This window comes from Ahaetulla prasina, chromosome 14, assembly GCF_028640845.1.
Source record: "Ahaetulla prasina isolate Xishuangbanna chromosome 14, ASM2864084v1, whole genome shotgun sequence".
NCBI lineage: Eukaryota > Metazoa > Chordata > Lepidosauria > Squamata > Colubridae > Ahaetulla > Ahaetulla prasina.
Window position 1 is genome coordinate 18,434,881 of NC_080552.1, and position 19,379 is coordinate 18,454,259.

General features: G+C 47.2%; 1 protein-coding gene across 1 annotated transcript in view; it reads left to right on the forward strand.

Annotated features, from left to right (window-relative positions):
* Positions 1-19,379, forward strand: part of TRRAP (transformation/transcription domain associated protein) — a 141,439-nt gene that overhangs the window by 83,249 nt on the left and 38,811 nt on the right. Inside the window, exons 51-59 of the mRNA XM_058157098.1 lie at positions 742-955; positions 2,863-3,042; positions 3,414-3,560; positions 4,627-4,746; positions 6,359-6,646; positions 7,955-8,092; positions 8,942-9,054; positions 10,868-11,003; positions 17,621-17,812. Coding sequence (XP_058013081.1) covers positions 742-955; positions 2,863-3,042; positions 3,414-3,560; positions 4,627-4,746; positions 6,359-6,646; positions 7,955-8,092; positions 8,942-9,054; positions 10,868-11,003; positions 17,621-17,812 — 1,528 coding nt within the window. The remainder of the gene's footprint in view (positions 1-741; positions 956-2,862; positions 3,043-3,413; positions 3,561-4,626; positions 4,747-6,358; positions 6,647-7,954; positions 8,093-8,941; positions 9,055-10,867; positions 11,004-17,620; positions 17,813-19,379) is intronic.

Consider the following 19,379-nt stretch of genomic DNA (forward strand, 5'->3'; position numbering starts at 1 on the left):
CTTCTCTTATTTTTGCATTAAAATTCTCCATCATCTCTTTTTGCCTATCTTCAGAAAGTTTTAATTGTTCTTTCAATATTTCCTCAAGACTTGGTTCAGATCCCCTTCTTCCAGAAGGCTTTAAAGGTTTAGCTGCCATTCTGTCTTCAAAAGAATCAGGAATTCAAACTTAATAACTCTCCTTCCCTCCTTTCAGTATAAAAAAAACTCCGTTTGTAACAATCCACAAGTAACGCTGCTTCATCGTACTAAAAAATTTTACTTTCACTTTTAGACGCCATTTTAAAAGTCAATTAATCAAAGACAAAGAAAGGTTTCAAATTTCAAAAAGGGAGTCGGTACTTGCCGTGCTGATTCTACATCAAAGTTCGGACGCTTGTGAAATTCCCGTCTGCTTGGAATATCAATCAATTTAATAAGTTCTCTAGAGCAGAAGCAACATTCCTCTCCTTTTCCCTGATAAAAACAGGGGCGTGCTGAAGTTGGAAGGAGTGGAATTCGGTGGGGTCATAAATCCAGGAAAATTCGCTCTTAAGAGCAAACCCCCTGTCAGACCTGCCACTCTTCCACAATTCTGATAATCTCTTTCACCCAGAGATTATGCTAAGCTCAGTGAACAGTGATTTATTTTCTGTTTCACTGACTTTTACAATCTTCTAACACGGAGTGCTCTGTTTGAGCACCCAGCAGGAGGGTGACGTCACTGGAGCCTAGTTCCTCCTCTTTTTTGTTTCTTCTTAGGGATGAGAACCTTTCGGGGAGCGAGCTGACTGCCAAACTTGAGCCAGCTTTTCTCTCCGGCCTCCGATGCACCCAGCCTCTCATCCGGGCTAAATTTTTTGAGGTCTTTGACAGCTCTATGAAACGGCGGGTCTACGAGCGGCTGCTGTACATCACCTGTTCTCAAAACTGGGAAGCCATGGGAAACCATTTCTGGATCAAGCAGTGCATCGAGGTGAGGATACAAAGAGGTTGGATTTTCTCTATCTGTGTTGTGTCCCACTCCCCCTCCGACGCCCGTGTCTAGGAAGTCCATATCAAGCGTGGCAACGAAGCCTCTGCAGCTTGTCAAATTCCTTTGAGGTTTATCAGGGCAGGCAGGAGTCCAAGTTGTGACTTCAGCAATAGGGTCCGATAGCAGCGAACTAGATAAGACTTTGCTTGACTCAAGGTTGGAATGCCAAAAGCAGGTCCTTTATATAGGCTGTGGGGTGTGGCTCCATGACTCAGCATTTATCTAGGCCTGCCCCTCCCTCCCTTCTGCTGGCGTCACCTCTCAGATCTCCGGAAGCAAGGATCCTCCCACTTTGAATTCTCTTCAGCTGGATCTGCTGTCAGTAATTCCAGCACGTGGCTGGCTTCCTGCTCACACGCTGTAGGAGTGACGTTTCTCGGGCTTGTCTGTTCACTCCTGACCTCCTCTCTGGGCATGGGGCCAGGGCCGGGGGCTGGAGGCACGACAGGCCATTCATCTTCATTATCAGACTTGGAGTCTGATAACAGGCCCGGTTGGAGACGGGAGGGGCCCGACTGAGGAGAGGAGGGAGGACGAGGCACAACAATCTGCCTTGGAACAGAAAAGACAAGAAGGTGATTAAGGGCCGTGGCACGCGGAGCCCTCTCTGTGGGCACACGAGCCGCAGCCCAGCTCAGCTCCACTCCGCATGCGCGCTCGCCCCCCGCCAGCCAGCTGATTTTCAGGTCTCTGCCGCGCATGCGTGGGGGATGAGGCGCATGCGGGAGATACGTGCATATACCCGGCGGGGGTCATGCATGCATACGGGGTGGGGGTGGGGGGAGTGCAGGAGGTTTAGTGCCCCCCCCCAGCAGCCCCTTTTTGGTCCCAGGAGGCTGCAGGGAGTCCTGCTAGACCCAAATTGGGGTGGGGCGGATGTGTGTGGGGTCGTGGAGCGTACACAAGCACGTGGGGTGGGGGGAGTGTGGGGAGAGTGCACACATGCGTGGGGAGCATGGGGGGGATCGTGTGCGCATGCATGGGGGCGGGGGAAGTGGTCATTGCATTATGGGTGGAGGCACATGTGCGTGCGCTTTTGGCACGCAACGACAAAATGGTTAGCCATCACCGGACTAGAGGCTGAAACAGTTGCAGGAATTGTCTGGTTTAGTGAACAGAAGGTCTAGAGGTGACATGATAGCAGTGTTCTGGTATTTGAGGGGCTGCCAAAAAGAAGAGTGGGGGGGTGTCAACCTGTTTTCCAAAAGCACCAGAAGGCAGGAGAAAGAAGCAACGGATGGAAACGAATCCAGGAGGGAACCAACCTAGAACTAAGGAGAAATTTCCTGACACCACAACGAGTCAGTGGAACAACTCGCCTCTAGAAGTTGTGGGTGCTCCAACGCTGGAGGTTTTGAAGAATAAAATTGGACAACCATTTGAAATGGCGTACAGGGGGTTGGACTACAAGACCTCCAAGGTCCCTTCCAACTCTATTATTCTGTTACGACAAGGCATAAAGGAAACACTTTCTCGCCAGCAATCAATACCCAGATAAGCGGAATAACCCCAAAATTAATACTAGACCAGGGGTCTGCAAACTTGGCTCTTTTAAGACATGTGGACTTCGACTCCCAGAATTCCGTCCACAAGTCTTAAAAGAGCCAAGTTTGCAGACCCCTATACTAGACCAACAGTCAAGAAACAAACTACCCCAACTCAGCCAAACAAGCTAACTGTAAAGAACACCCAAATCTAGCAACCATCAAGAACACACACCCCCGCCTCAACACTGCCAGTGTTGTTGGACCAGGGTTTGGGCAGCCCTGGTCTAAAGCGGTTAACCAAGTCTGCGGGTTGGGTCTCCATCCTCTCTCTCTCTCTCTCTCTTTTTTAACCCTTTCCAGCTCCTGCTGGCGGTTTGTGAAAGAAACACAACGATCGGGACCAGCTGTCAAGGAGCCACACTTCCCTCCATCACAAATGTGATCAACTTGGCGGATAGTCACGACCGGGCAGCCTTCGCCATGGTGACCCACATCAAGCAGGAACCTCATGATCGAGAAAACAGCGAATCCAAAGAAGAGGTAAAGTTTTATTTCAACCGTATGGCCATTGGCACCATCCCACGGTCACGTGACTGCATTTTATGACAGTTTTTTGCCGAAAACTGACGTTGACTTCCCTTTTTTTGGCAAAAACCCGTGCCTGTTGTGAACCAATGGTTTGCTTAACGATGGCGGCCTTTGCTTAGCAACGGCAGTGATTGTTAAATGGCCATAGCAGTCCCTTAGTGATCGCCACACAAAACAAAGGCCATAAAATTGACTGTCATGAGATGGGCAGCCTTTATCACGGCCGTAACTCCAGATTTTCCTGTATTCCTATACATTGCGTACGTAGAGACATTGAACATGTCTGGTTGCAAAACTCTGGCCTTCTCCCCTTTGCAAAACAGGATGTCGAGATAGACATCGAGCTGGCTCCCGGAGATCAGACGAGCACCCCAAAAACCAAAGAACTCTCCGAAAAGGACATTGGGAACCAGTTGCACATGTTAACCAACCGCCACGACAAATTCCTGGACTCTTTGCGCGAGGTGAAGGTGAGCGAGTTGATGCTCCCCCTGGAATGGCACAGGGCCCTTTGAAGCATCGAAACCTATTCTGCGGTGCGCACGCTACTGAAACCCCTTTGGGTGGGAGGGCGGTTGTGTTGCAGGTCATTCATTAGGGTGTCTCTCATAGCATGTTGGGGTTATAATCCATCCCCCGTCCCCAGTTGGTCTGCTGGGTTATTATAACCACATCACGTAGACTTATATACCGCTTCTTAGTACTTTTGCAGCCCTCTGTCATTGGTTTACAATGTTAGCACATTGCCCCCAACAATCTGGGTCCTCATTTTACCCACCTCGGAAAGATGGAAGGCTGAGTCAACCTTGAGCCTGGTGAGATTCGAACTGCCAAATTTCAGGCAGCCGGCAACCGGCAGTCAGTAGAAGTAGCCTGCAGTCTAATCATTGTGCCACCGTGGCTCAGGATTGTTGCAACATGCTAAAATCTTCCCAGCTAAAATCTTCACATGCATCAAATTGATTTCTGATCCTTTTTGCCAATCTTTGCTGCCACTAGGTCAAACTTGAGCCAGTCAGGATCGAACTCCTGACAGTGGCAGAGATAGCCGGCAATAATGCATTCTAACCACTGCGCCACCATGGCTTTCTGCCTGCCTGCCTTAGCTATAGCAGACTTATATACCGCTTCATAGTGCTTTTACAGCACCTCTCTAAGCGGTTTACAGAGTCAGCCTCTTGCCCCCAACAATGTGGGTCCTCGTTTTAATGACCTCGGAAGGATGGAAGGCTGAGTCAACCTTGAGCTGGTCAGGATCGAACTCCTGGCAGTGGTCAGAGTCCGCCTGAAATTCTGCATTCTAACCACTGCGCCACCACACAGGATGAGATCTCTGGGTTGCTGGTCTATCTCGTAGCCTTTCCTAGCTCCACACCTCCAGATGTGTGTTCTTGGGTAGTTGGAGTAAACCTGCAGGCTTCTGGTTGTACTTTTAGGGATGGCTTCTCCCTCCTTCCTTCTTTCTTCCTTCTGGTGGGGTAAATTAGCTTCCTCTTCTTCATCGTTGAGTATGACTAACCAGCAATTTTGTTCCAGACGGGAGCCCTGCTAAGTGCCTTCGTTCAGCTTTGTCACATTTCCACCCCTTTGGCTGAAAAAACTTGGATCCAGCTGTTTTCCAGATTGTGGAAAATCCTTTCAGACAGACAGCAGCATGTGAGTGTCATTTTGGGAAAGAAAAAACGGTGATGAAAAACTGGTGAAATATTTTGGTCCTTCCTTCCTTCCTTCCTTCCTTCCTTCCTTCCTTCCTTCCTTCCTTCCTTCCTTCCTTCCTTCCTTCCTTTTTTTTTAAAATTTGAATTTATATCCCGCCCTTCTCCGAAGACTCAGGGCGGCTTACAATGTGTTAAGCAATAGTCTTCATCCATTTGTATATTATATACAAAGTCAACTTATTGCCCCCAACAATCTGGGTCCTCATTTTACCTACCTTATAAAGGATGGAAGGCTGAGTCAACCCTGGGCCTAGTGGGACTAGAACCTGCAGTAATTGCAAGCAGCTGGGTTAATAACAGACTGTCTTAGCAGTCTGAGCCACCAGAGGCCCTTCCTTCCTTCCTTCCTTCCTTCCTTCCTTCCTTCCTTCCTTCCTTCCTTCCTCCCTCCCTCCCTCCCTCCCTCCCTCCCTCCCTCCTTTCCTTCCTTCTTTCATTCCCCCTTCTCTTTCTCTTTCTTTCTCTTTTCCTCCCTCCCTCCCTTCCTTCTTTCATTCCCCCTTTCTCTTTCTCTTTCTTTCTCTTTCCTCCTCCTCCTTCCTTCTTTCATTCCCCCTTTCTCTTTCTCTTTCTCTTTTTCTTCCTCCCTTCCTTCCCTCCCTCCCTCCCTTCATTTCCCTCTCCCTCCCTCTCCCTTTCCCTTTCCCTCTCCCTCTCCCTCCTCCTTCCCTCTCTTCCTCTCCTCTTCCTCCTTCTCTCTCTCTTCCCCTCCTTCTCCCTCTCCGAGTTGTAATTTGCAAAGAAAATAAATAAATAAAGGCCCTTCTCCAGGACCAGGAAAGGATTCCAGCCTGAGATGCTATGATTTGCGTGAAAGGAACAACATGTTCGCGGGCTGACTGACTGATCGATCCGACGTGGACTCCGCCAGTTCTACATAACCTGCTGGTGGCAGGCAGAGAAAACAAGTCCTTGATTGATCATGTTTGATTGGTTTGCTGAATCCAAACGATTTGGCACAGGCAGCTGAAAGGCAAACCTGAAATGTTTCCATGCCTGGCTTGAAACGGCCAGAGCTGCATTCTGAATATTGTAAGAGGCTCAGTCCTGCACTTTAGCCCTGTTCCTTGTGAGAAAAACAGTTCTGGAGTTTTAATCAGGGGTGAAATCTAAAAATTTTCCCTACTGGTTATGTGGGCGTGGCTTAATTGGTGAGCGTGGCTTGGTGGTCAGGTGACTGAATGGGCATGGCCAATAATAATAAATAATAAAAATAATAAAGTATACAAAACTTGAGAGCGCACCGGTCTACCTTCTTTAAAAATAGAGGCACCGGTCTACTAATTGCCTTTTTTTTGGGAGGCACCGGTCTACCTTCTTTAAAAATAGAGGCACCGGTCTACTAATTGCCTTTTTTTGGGGAGGCACCGGTCTACCTTCTTTAAAAATAGAGGCACCGGTCTACTAGCCGCCTACAGCGCTGATCAGCTGTAGTGCCGCCCTTTGAAGCACCAGGTACCCGCTGAGAGCATAATTACTGCTCGCGATGCCAACTTTGCCCTTGGTATAATGGCTGGTTTCTCCCCCGCCCCCGTTTTTTTTTTTTTTAGGCTCTTGCTGGTGAAATCAGCCCGTTCTTGTGCAGCGGAAGCCACCAGGTGCAGCGTGACTGCCAGCCGAGTGCCTTGAACTGCTTCGTGGAAGCCATGTCCCAGTGCGTGCCGCCCACCCCCATCAGGCCCTGTGTGCTGAAGTACCTGGGGAAGACCCACAACCTCTGGTTCCGCTCCACCCTCATGCTGGAACACCAGGCCTTCGAAAAGGGGCTCAGCCTGCAGATCAAACCCAAGCAGACCACCGAGTTTTATGAGCAGGAGAGCATCACACTGCCCCAACAGGTAGAGCTCCCCCCCTCCAGATTTGGGATTTCTGTGCTGGAAGTCGGTGGGCGTCTGTGCCTAGGCCTGTGATGGTGAACCTGTAAGCTGTTGTGTCTGCGCCCCCCCCCCGAGCTGGGCCCCCTGCCAGAACGTGACTTGGAAATTGAGGGGGAAGGGCCATCAGGACTTACCTCGGGAGCACCGGCTTCCCTCCAGCTCCAGGAGCCAGAGGCAGGCCAGGTGGAAGAGATAACGAGGCCTCCATCCCCTGACTCTTTCTCCCCTCAGGCCACGCCTCCAGACCCGGCTGATGGCAATCAGGCCTGGCTGGACCCTAGGTTTCGTAGGCAGGAGAGGCGGGAACAACAGAAGCAGGGGTGGGGCAGGCCTAGGAAGTGCTGAGTCATGGAGCCACACCCCACAGGATATAACGGCAGCAAGAGCTGCTGTGCCTCTTCGTAGCAGGCAAATCGACTGTTTAACTAAGAGCTGAAGTACTGTTTGTTCCTGGGTGACTCATCGGCGTCGAGGGAGATAACAGAGACACTTGGCAGACACTCGCTAGTTTGCTGCCACAGCTGATAGTGCCGGCTAATTAAGCCATCGCTCGGACGGAGGCAAAGGAGGACAGAACATCAGCAGCTTAGAGAGGAAGGAGGGAGGGAGGGAAGGGAAGGGAAGGAAGAGGGAGGAAGAGAAGGAAGGAAGGCTGTTTTTGAAAAGGAAAGAAAAACGAAAGAAGATTGATTTTGAAGAGGAAGTGACGGAAGGAGAATGAGAGGAAGGAAGATAGATTTTGAAGAGGAAGGAAGGAAGGGAGAGAAGGAAGAAAGGAATAGAAGAAGGAAGTAAAGAGGAAGGAAGACTGTTTTTGAAAAGGAAGGAAGAAAAAGGAAGGAAGACAGATTTTGAAGAGGAAGTGAAGGAAGGGACAGAAGGAAGCCAGGAAGAAAGCAGTAGAGGGAGGAAGAAAAGAAGGCAAGAGGAAGGAAGCCTGTTTCTGAAAAGGAAGAAAGAAAAAAGAAAAAAGACTGATTTTAAAGAGGAAGTGAAGGAAGGAGAATGAAAGGAAAGAAGACAGATTTTGAAGAGGAAGGAAGGAAGGGAGAGAAGGAAGAAAGGAAGTAGAGGCAGGAAGACTGTTTTTGAAAAGGGAGGAAGAAGAGAAAAAGGAAACTGATTTTGAAGAGGGAGGGAGAGATGGATGGATGGAAGGGAGGAAAGGAAGGGAGGGAGGGGAGGGTACCTCGATGGGTCGACCAACTCAATTATCAACCAGTCCCTATTGGTCTTAGGTTGCCTTTTGTCTTCTTCCCTCCCACCCAGGAAATCCTCGACTCACTGGCAGAATTGTATTGCTTGCTACAGGAAGAGGACATGTGGGCAGGATTGTGGCAGAAACGGTGCAAGTTTCCAGAGACGGCCACCGCCATTGCCTACGAACAGCACGGCTTCTTCGAGCAGGTTGTGTGTGTTTGTGTGTGTGTGTGTGTTTAACCAGGCCCTCCCTACCCATCTTATCGGGTGAAAAACAAGACCCCAGAAGTCGGCTTGAAGTTGCCGTTTCTTGGATATCGGAAGCAAGTGAAGGTGCTCCCTTGCTGATGAACCGTTGAGCTGTTTGTGATCTTGCTGACGTGCAATTGTCGGCAAACGAGGATCAATTCAAGCCCTGAGAATTTAAATCAGTGGTTCTCAACCTTTATAGTGCCGCGACCCCTTTAATACAATTCCCCACGATGTGGCGACCCCAACCGTAAAATTATTTTCGTTTTGAATTGATCGCGCCTGAAGCCGTATCGGCTAGCGATCTGAACTGCTTGCGATTGCCTTGAGGACGGAGGCATTAAAGCGGAGACTCCTCCCCTATTAAGTTTATGGCGCCTGAAGCCAGATTAGGCTAGCGATTGGGAGTGGTTGCAGCTGGCTTGAGAGGGAGACATCAGAGCAAAGATTTCTCTCTTTTTTAATTCATCGCGCCTGAAGCCGAACTCGGCTAGCGATTCGAAGAGCCTGCAGCTGGCTTGTGGAGGCAACCATTGGAGCGCGATTCTTCGACTCGAAGTATACTTCCCATATTTCCGATGGTCTTAGGCGACCCCTGGCAAATCGTCATTCGACCCCCAACGGGGTCGCGACCCACAGGTTGAGAACCGCTGATTTAAATGAAGGACTTTTCCCCACAGACGTGAGATGCTCAGCGCTAGCTAACACCACGGCTTTTGTTGGCGGAAGTTGGTTCGTTCGCTTGCGTTTGCTTTTCTTTCGTTCCGGATCTCCGGAGAAACTGAGCGGTTCCCTTTCCTTTCAAAGGCTCAGGAAACCTACGAAAAAGCCATGGAGAAAGCTAAGAAGGAGCACGAGCGAAACAACGCCTCCCCTGCTGTTTTTCCTGAATATCAGCTCTGGGAAGACCATTGGATTCGGTAAAGTCGGTTAAATCTGATTGCTGCTCTTTCTTTTTTTAAAAAAAAAAGTATTTTTTTTTTTAGGATGTTGTTATGAACGTTTGGGCTTCTGGAGACCCAGAAGGAGATAAATTTATTTATTTTTATTTATTTTTCAAATTTATATACCGCCCTATCTCCCTAAGGACTCAGGGCGGTTCACAGGCAGTTAAAATACATATAAATACAGATTAAAAACAACAATTAAAAAACTTATTCTATTGCCCAAATTTAAAATAGTATAAATAATAAAAACCCCTTAAAACCCATAACTTTAAAATCTAATCCAGTCCCGCGCAGATGAATAAATGTGTTTTAAGCTCGCGACGAAAGGTTCGGAGGTCCGGAAGTTGACGAAGTCCTGGGGGGAGTTCGTTCCAGAGGATGGGAGCCCCCACAGAGAAGGCCCTTCCCCTGGGTGTCGCCAGACGGCACTGCCTAGCTGACGGCACCCTGAGGAGTCCCTCTCTGTGAGAGCGCATGGGTCGGTGGGAGGTATTTGGTAGCAGTAGGCGGTCCCGTAAATAAATGAGAGTTAACCTAAATTTCAGGGGGAAAAAATAATTCGAGAAAAACCCCGCAGACTTTGTTCCGTTCCCCGAGGGCCTGTGGCTGCTTTCGGCTTCGCATATACTGGAATGGATTGCCGAAGAAGTCTTTCATTCCACATGAAAGTTGCGATCAGAGGGGAAAAAAAGTCCGGTTTTGTTGTCCCTCGTACCACGAACACGTCCTCTGTGAATATTCCCACAAATCAAAACGGAGTAGAGTTATAACTGTTTCAGATTCAGCTCCTAAGAAGGAGAACAGTTGGGAGTGAAAGACGGGAATTGGAGTTTGGGGAAGGTAACTCCGTTCTTTGAAAAGTGTTTTGAGCGAACTCTCTTTGTTCCGGCACTTGCAAGGGTAGAATAATGATAAAGATAGGATAAGCCTTGCCCCCCCCCCAAAAAAAAATATTTAACCGGCCTTATTGAATCCTCAGTACAGGAGTGGTGCGGTGGCCTAAAGGTGGAGCTCTCGCCTCACAATCAAGAGGTTGTGTGTTCGATTCTAGGTAGAGGCAGATTTTTCTCTCTCTCTGGGCACGATGAGAATATATCTGCTGAATATAACTCCGCATTGGCAACAGGCAAGGCATCTGGCCAGTAATCACTCGGCTCCATTCGGTTGCCCAGACACTACCCCGCAAGGGATCATGGGGTCATTAAAAGATGATGATTGAATCTTCACTATATGAGAGCCAGTTTGGCCTAGTGGTGAAGGCTTCAGGCTAGAAACCAGGAGACTGAGTTCTAGTTCCGCTTTAGAAATGAAAGAAATGAACTTTGGGTGACAGTAGGAGTCTGTGAGTTCTACAGCACAAAAAGGCAGCTGGGTGACCTTGGGCCGATCACCAGGAGATGGTGAGTTCTAGTCCTGCCCGAGGCACGAAAGCCATCTGGGGGCACTTTGGGCCAATCCCTGGGAGCCTGAGAGTTCTAGTTCTGTCTTAGGCATCAAAGCTGACTGGGTGACTTCGGAGCAGTCACCAGGAGATGGTGAGTTCTAGTCCTGACTTAGCCATGAAAGCCAGCTAGATGACTTTCTCTCGCAGCCCAGCCCACCTCCCAGAGTTGTTGTTATGGGGGAAAACAGGAAGATAGGTTGAGTTATTTGTCAAAATAATAAAGGCCCGGATACAAATAGATAAGCGAACTGGGTTACGACAGCTAGATTTCCTGCTTTGGATCGGAGAAAAAATTCCTCTTGACTAGAGAACTGGATTTAATGTCGCATTTCTCGCTCGTAGATGTTCCAAGGAACTGAATCAATGGGAATCTCTCACGGAATACGGCCAATCCAAGGGTCACATCAACCCTTATCTGGTTCTGGAGTGCGCCTGGCGTGTTTCCAACTGGACGGCCATGAAGGAAGCCCTGGTACAGGTGAGCTGTGAACGGGATCAAAGGCTCTGCCCCCATTTATCTGTTGCAGAAGAGAAGATTCTCAGGCGAAGCCTCTCCAAGTGGGTTTGAATGTCTGCATTTTCAAGCTTTCTCTCCACCTTGGCTGGGTTGCTTTTTAATTCGTTAAACTTATCAATTTGTTTGTAGAAGGACGCGGTGGCTCAGTGGCTGAGACGCTGAGCTTGCCGATCAGAAGGTCGGCAGTTCAGCGGTTCGAATCCCTAGCACCGCATAACAGGGTGAGCTCCCGTGATTTGTCCCAGCTTCTGCCAACCTAGCAGTTCGAAAGCAGGTAAAAAATGCAAGGAGAAAAATAGGGACCACCTTTGGTGGGAAGGGAACAGCGTTCCGTGCGCCTTTGGCGTTGAGTCATGCCGGCCACATGACCACGGAGACGTCTTCGGACAGCGCTGGCTCTTCAGCTTTGAAACGGAGATGAGCACTGCCCCCTAGAGTCGGGAACGGCTAGCACATATGTGCGAGGGGAACCTTTACCTTTATCGATTCATTTGCCTTTTGTTTCTTGATGCTTCTGCTTTCCCTTACATTTTGTTTACAACTCTCCCCCCCCCCCCCCCAGTTGCTCCCATCTACCAGGTCAGGCAATCTGGAATTCCACATTCAGTGCCAGCAGATGTACCAGACAGACACAAAACATCCAGACAGAGGCTGGGCCTTGCTTTTGGTAGGATTATTCCTGATGCAGGAGGGAGCAGCTGGTTTCTCCGGCCATCAGTGCGTAGCCGCCCCGCGAGGGACTCGTAGGTTTTGTCCTCAAGATTTCTTCAAGAGGAGAAAATGCTGATTGAGTACCTGCAGAGGGAATACAGACAAATGATTTTGCGGCTCAGCGGTCTCGTCTCGTGGCCAGGCAGCTTTTCGACAGAAGAGGAGAAAAGGGAGGGCATATATACCTACCTACCTACCTATCTTTGATAGATAGATAGATAGATAGATAGATAGATAGATAGATAGATAGATAGATAGATAGATAGTCTCTCTCTCTCTTTATTTATTTATTTATTTTTATTTAATCACATTTTTATACCGCCCTATCTCCCAAGGGACTCAGGGCGGTTTACAGCCTATTAAAAAAACAAATACATAACTATAAATACAGAAATAAAACACTAATTAAAAAACTTATTAAATAAGGCCGAATTAAAATTTACAATTAAAATAATAAAACCCCATTAAAACTACATTTAATTAAAAACCTAGCCAGTCCTGCGCAAATAAATAGATGTGTCTTAAGCTCGCGGCGAAAGGTTCGAAGGTCGGGAAGTTGACGGAGTCCCAGGGGAAGTTCATTCCAGAGGGTGGGGGCCCCCACAGAGAAGGCCCTTCCCCTGGGTGTCGCCAGTCGGCACTGCCTGGCGGATGGCACCCAAAGGAGTCCCTCCCTGTGAGAGCGCACGGGTCGGTGGGAGGCAGTCGGTGGCAGCAGACGATCCCATAAGTAGCCTGGCCCTAAGCCATGGAGCGCTTTGAAGATGGTTACCAAAACCTTGAAGCGCACCCGGAAAGCCACAGGTAGCTTGTGTCTTATTTATCTATCTGTCTCTTATTTATCTATCATCCATCAATCATGGATAATCTAGCTATCTAGCTTAGAATCCCCCTCCCTCTTCCTCTGTCTGTCTGTCCGTCTCTCTCTTTCTCTATCTCTCTCTATCTTATTTATAGCTATACCCCAGTTCCCCTAGTCCTCAAGAATTGTCAGCGAATGGAATGAGAAAGAGATTGGGAGGGGTCTTCGAGAACATGATCATTGAGGGCAGCAGAGAGAAAAGGCAGGAAGGGGACTGAGGGCCATTCACCAAGAATGCATCGAGTGGAAGCCCCATCCTTCCTTGCTACTCTCACTCCTGATTTTCCAGACGACCTGCTTTGAGACGGTTAAGACGAGAAGGAACGTCGGTTTATGCACATAAGGGATAATTAGAGCTCAGCGAAATTGGGTATGTTCCCAAATGGAGTTGACGATGAGAGAGAGAGAGAGAGAGAGGCAGAGGAACAGAGAGATCCTGTAATTATAATTTACTCAACATCAGTCTGTAGGAATACTGTTAAAATACCTTTGTAGAAGTACCGTTTTCTGTCACTGGCTGGATGTGGTCTGTTTTTTTTCCCAGTTTTGTGCTCCTGTAGTGGCGTTCCTTTGGTTTTGGATTTTGGCACAAGAAGGAAATTGCCAACTTGTCTGAGACACTTAGAATCAGAATAGAGCTGGAAGGGACCTTGGAGGTCTTCTAATCCAACCCCCTGCTCAATCAGGAAACCCTATGCCATTTCAGACAAACAGTTGATCGGTCTCTTCTTAAAAAACTCCAAAGATGGAGCACCCACAACTTCTGGTGGCAAGCTGTTCCACTGGTTAATTGTCCTCACCATTAGGAAGTTTCTCCTCAATTTCAGGTTGCTTCTCTCTTCCTTGATAAGTTGCCATCGGTTGTTTCTTATCCTGCCTTCAGGTGCCTTGGGAAATTGGTTGTCCCCCTCCTCTTCTTTGGGGCAGCCTCTCAAATACTGGAATACTGTAATTTTTTTTTTTTTTATTTTCCTTCTTTAATCTTTCTTTTTTGTTGTTTGCTTGCTTAAAGCCGGCTTCGGAAGCGGAGGCTCTTAAAATCCCGCTGGCTCTAATTGAGATGTATTTCAGCTTGGAATGGCATGGTTTCAAAAGAAAAGTGCATTAGGGATCAGTCGGCCACTGTTTCATTTCACATCGCCATAGCCTGCAGTATGGCCGTTCGTGGCAGCAAAGATTGGCAACCCAAAAAGGATCGGAAATCAATTTGATGCGTGTGAAGCTTTTAGCTGGGAAAATTTTAGCATGTTGCAACAATCCTGAGCCGTGGTGGTGCAGTGGTCAGAGTGCAGGACTGCAGGCTACTTCTGCTGCTTGCCGGCTGCCTGCAATTTGGCAGTTCGAATCTCACCAGGCTCAGGGTTGACTCAGCCTTCCCTCCTTCCGAGGTGGGTAAAATGAGGACCCAGATTGTTGGGGGCAAATAGGCTGACTCTATAAACCGCTTGAAGTGTTATATGACTGCTATAACCGGTAGCGGAAATTTTGAGTAGTTTGGAAAACCGGCAAATACCACCTCTGGCTGTCTGCAGAGTGGAGTGGGAATGGAGATTTTGCAGTATCCTTCCCCTAGAATAGAGTGGGAATGGAGATTTTGCAGTATCCTTCCCCTGGAGTGGGATGGGAATGGGGATTTTGCAATATCCTTCCCCGGGATGGGAATGGGGATTTTGCAAAATCCTTCCCCTGGAGTGGGGAGGTAATGGGGATTTTGCAGTATCCTTCCGATGAAGTGTGGTGGGAATAGAGATTTTGCAGTATCCTTCCTCTAGAATAGAGTGGGAATGGGGATTTTGCAGTATCCTTCCCCTGCCACGCCCACCAAGCCACGCCCACAGAACCGGTAGTAAAAAAAAAATGAATTCCACCACTGGTCTGCTTGTCCCAGACTGCGCACGGTTGCATCCTGTAGCTAAGTCATCTCCACCTTTGAAATGGAGTGTGCTTATTTGCCTCTTAAACGGAACTCTGCACGTGAACCGTTTAGGTGAAATTTGAGATAAGTAACTGCTGGAGGAAGGCTGATTTTTAAAACACGGCTTCTCTTCACTGAACCCCTAATTCAGGCCTGCTGAGATATTTGAGAACTTCAAATATAATGGTGCTTTTTTAACAACAACAACAACAACAAAACACCACCACAAAACATATAAGAAGCCCCTTTGTATAGCTCCTCAAATGTATATTTCAAACAGGTTCTTATCGTGAGTCTATCCAAGGAACTCCGCCAAGAACCCAGCAGAACCATCCTCAAGCTAAATGATACTTCAGTTTAAATGGATGCAGGATTAGAAGCACTAATATATATATATAAGCTTAGTGTCATTGCACACAGCTGTGTGATTGTGATACTCCTGTTATTTTCTCAGTTTGTGCTGCAAAGTTTGGGAAGCGATACCTGTATGCATTTGAATCTCTGCAGTGCAGGGAAGTACACTTAGATTTAAAGGTAAAGGTTCCCCTCGCATATATGTGCTAATCGTTCCCGACTCTAGGGGGTGGTGCTCCTCTCCTTTTCAAAGCCGGAGAGCCAGCGCTGTCCGAAGACATCTCCGTGGTCATGTGGCCAGCATGACTCAACGCCAAAGGCGCCCAGAATGCTGTTCCCTTCCCACCAAAGGTGGTCCCTATTTTTCTACTTGCCTTTTTTACCTGCTTTCGAACTGCTAGGTCGGCAGAAGCTGGGACAAGTAACGGGAGCTCACCCCGTTACACGGCAGCACTAGGGATTCGAACCGCTGAACTGCCGACCTTTCAATCGACGAGCTCAGCGTCTTAGCCACTGAAGCACTTATAGAGGTCCAATTAATCGAAAGAAATTTGTCCTTCAACAAGGAAGGATCCGCTTCATCACGATAAGCCAACCCTGAACCAGGAAGTTGTCTCCTATTTTTTCTTCCCCCGCACCATTAAAAACGGAGGTCCAGTATATTTATTTTCCTTTAAAATAATGGGAAGTCTCTCGAGAGACACCAAAACCCTTCGGATACCTCTGAAGATAATTTTATAACAAGAGTATTTGGGCGGCCGCGGGATTTGGTGTGTGTTTGTCTGTGTTTGTCTGTGTGTGTACCCTCGACTGCAGCTGTGCGGTAAAGAATAAATTGCTGCGTAGCCTAAGAGGCCTTGAATTGCCGCCAAGTGAATAGATCATTTGCGACAGCTCTTCCTCTTGTAAAAGGCTTGCAAGCTAAAAGGATACGACAGCCGCTGGGATTTTGGACTTTCTCTCAATGAGCTTGGAGAGAATGAGGGATGTTCGGTTATGAAGATTTTACTAATGAACTCCAGAGGGGAGGGCGAAACATCCCTTCCCCTCCAAAAAAACTCAGGGTATGAATTGAGCTGTTCTGATTTTCTTTTTATATCCCTTTTTTGTTCTTAAAAAAAAAAAGAAGAAGAAATAATTCCATAAATGCAATTTTGCAAAGCGTAATTATCTTAATGCTGCTGGTTCGTCTTGATGAGTTTTCCCCGGTAGGTCGTTTAATGTCCAGGTGGTCTCAACGACTGCAACTGAGCCCCCAAATTTCGAGACATTGGTTCAGCGAGCTGTTGCCCCGTTTTACGACCTTCCTGGCCACCGTTGTGAAGTTGAAACACCGCAGCGGATAAGTTAGTTGCCTGGGTTGTTAAGTGACTCAGGCTTCCCTATGGACTTAGCTTTTTTTTTTTTTTAATTTACATTTATATCCCGCCCTTCTCCGAAGACTCAGGGCGGCTTACAGTGTGTAAGGCAATAGTCTCATTCTATTTGTATATTTACAAAGTCAACTTATTGCCCCCCCCACAATCTGGGTCCTCATTTTACCTACCTTATAAAGGATGGAAGGCTGAGTCAACCTCTGGCCAGGCTTGAACCTGCAGTAATTGCAGGCTGCTGTGTTCTAATAACAGGCTTCTAACAGCCTGAGCTATCACGGCCCTATCACCCTGGCAAAAAAAAAAAAAAAAGATCCTAAACTCAAGAGTGAGTCACTTAACCGCCTTGTTTAGCATCGGAAATTCTGGTCCCAGTTATCGGAAGTCGAGGACTATCTGGAATATATCGAAATCGATTTCGTTAGCTTTTTCTCAACCGAAGGGCCAGGTTTTGAGTAATTTTCCTGAGCTGTTAAAACAATTAGACTCAATTGAATGAAAGGGGGAAAGAAAGAAAAAAGAACCTTTGATGTAATTAACATAAGTCACAATTTCATCTTGTGTCTAACTGCCCAAGGAGCTGCTGATTCAGTTCTACAGAGGAATTATTGAGTCTGTCATTTGCACCTCTATAACTGTCTGGTTCGGTTCTGCAACCCAACAAGAAAGACACAAACTTCAGAGGATAATTAGAACTGCAGAAAAAAGAATTGCTACCAACCTGCCTTCCATTGAGGACCTGTATACTGCACGAATCAAGAAGAGGGCCGTGAAAATATTTACAGATCCCTCGCATCCTGGACATAAACTGTTTCAACTCCTACCCTCAAAACGACGCTATAGAGCACTGCACACCAGAACAACTAGACACAAGAACAGTTTTTTCCCGAAGGCCATCACTCTGCTAAACAAATAATTCCCTCAACACTGTCAGACTATTTACTGAATCTGCACTACTATTAATCTTCTCATAGTTCCCATCACCAATCTCTTTCCACTTATGACTGTATGACTATAACTTGTTGCTGGCAATCCTTATGATTTATATTGATATATTGACCATCAATTGTGTTGTAAATGTTGTACCTTGATGAACGTATCTTTTCTTTTATGTACACTGAGAGCATATGCACCAAGACAAATTCCTTGTGTGTCCAATCACACTTGGCCAATAAAAAATTCTATTCTATTCTATTCTATTCTATTCTATTCTATTCTATTCTATTCTATTCTATTCTATTCTATTCTATTCTATTCTATTCTATTCTATTCTATTCTAAAATCATCCAGTGTTTCTTCTTGAGGAGGGGGCAGGAACTCCCTCGCTCCTGACGCTATTTCTATGCTCTTCTTTTGCCCCAAGGTGGAGCTCAGTTGCCCTAAAGAGATGGCATGGAAAGTCAACATGTACAGGGGATATTTGGCCATTTGCCATCCTGACGAACAGCAGCTGAATTTCATCGAGCGCCTGGTGGAAATGGCCAGCGGCTTGGCCATCCGAGAATGGCGAAGACTTCCACAGGTGGTTTCTCACGTCCACACCCCACTCCTTCAGGTAAGACCAGCTGATCTCTGGAGATGCCCAAGTCTTCTCAAACTCTTTAAAACCCAAGAGACACACACGCTAAGGTACTTCTAAGTAGCTTCCTTTATTGCAGGGGTGTCTAACTCGCGTTGTCACGGCAGCGTCACGTGACGTATCTGGACTTCCCCCCGCCCGCCTTCGCTAAACTGGGTGTGGGCATGGCCAGCACATCATGCATCCAGCCCACAGTCCGCGAGTTTGACAGCCCTGGTTTGTTGTTCCTCACCTAAAGACAGAATCTTGCCAAACTACAGCAGACTACCTGCTCCCTAAAACATAAAACTCTGGGAACCGTTGAGGAGGAGCTGTCTTCACCCTCATTCCCATACACAAACTATCTAAACTGCATTGTCTCTCTGGAATGCAGTCCGTTCTTCCTGGGAATCCAGGCCACTTTCCACCACACCAAGCCTTTCTCAAGGTTTATCCTATTAACTACAGAATAAGAGCAAACAATGAAACGCAGAGGATTTTTGTCCCATATGTTTGCAAAAATTATTCCAGGATAGTTAATCTTCGCTTAAGTCAGAGGTCAGCAAACTGTGGCTCTTTCACCCCTCTGCTGCGGCTCCCTGTCACTCAGATTATGCGTCACAACCGCCAATGTGCGACACTCGCCGGGACGCGATTTATTGAGCTTTTCAACCCCCGGTAGACCAACCATGGATAAATCCAAGAAAAGAAAAGTTTCAGAATGTTTAATTCAACTACATATGCTAGTTTTGTGGCCGCTCAAGAAATAAGTCAGGCACGGGAAGGGTTTTGTGGCTCCCGGTGTTTTCTGTGTGAAACGGGTCCAAATGGCTCTTTGAGTGTTTAAGGTTGCCGACCCCTGTCTCAACCAGTGGAAGAAAGCACGCAGAGAGCAGGGCTTTTCCGAAATTCGTAGGCTCTTGATTCAGAGCTGAACGGGTTCTTCGAATTTATGGGTGGTTTCTTCGACAAACTTTGGTTCGACCAATGGTGGCTAAGAGGGGCGGATAACCTCAATCGTCTCCCCATTATTAGATTGCTTAGGTGGGCTGTGAATGACAAGTTAGCAACACGGCAATAAAACTACTCCGCAGTAATTACTTTTCTCCCCCCACACCCCCCCAGATCAGATAGTGGGTGATTAAGCACCTGCCTGGAAATTAAATTTATATGATGAATGGGGTAGGAAGAAGGTGAAGCTCTTGTGGGGAGCTGATACCATGGCAATTATGGGTGAGTGGGAGAAGGAGGCCTCTTTGCTTAAATTATTTTATTTCCAGAGATTTGTGCCCGAAGTCTAACTTTTTGGGGTACGAGACGCAGATCCCTGAGTTCGCTGATGAATAGCTCACACGAGTCCTTATCTTTCTCGAAGGAGGTCTGCAAGTGGCTTCTATCAGTTTACTTTCTCTCTGGGATTTGAATTTCAGCAATGTTCATATGTTTGCTGGGACTTTATTTTATTTATTTATTTTGTCAAGTACATATTAGATAATATATATACGTATAAGCATAAATTGAATACATAAAATAAATACAATTAAAGGGAACATTAGGACAGGGA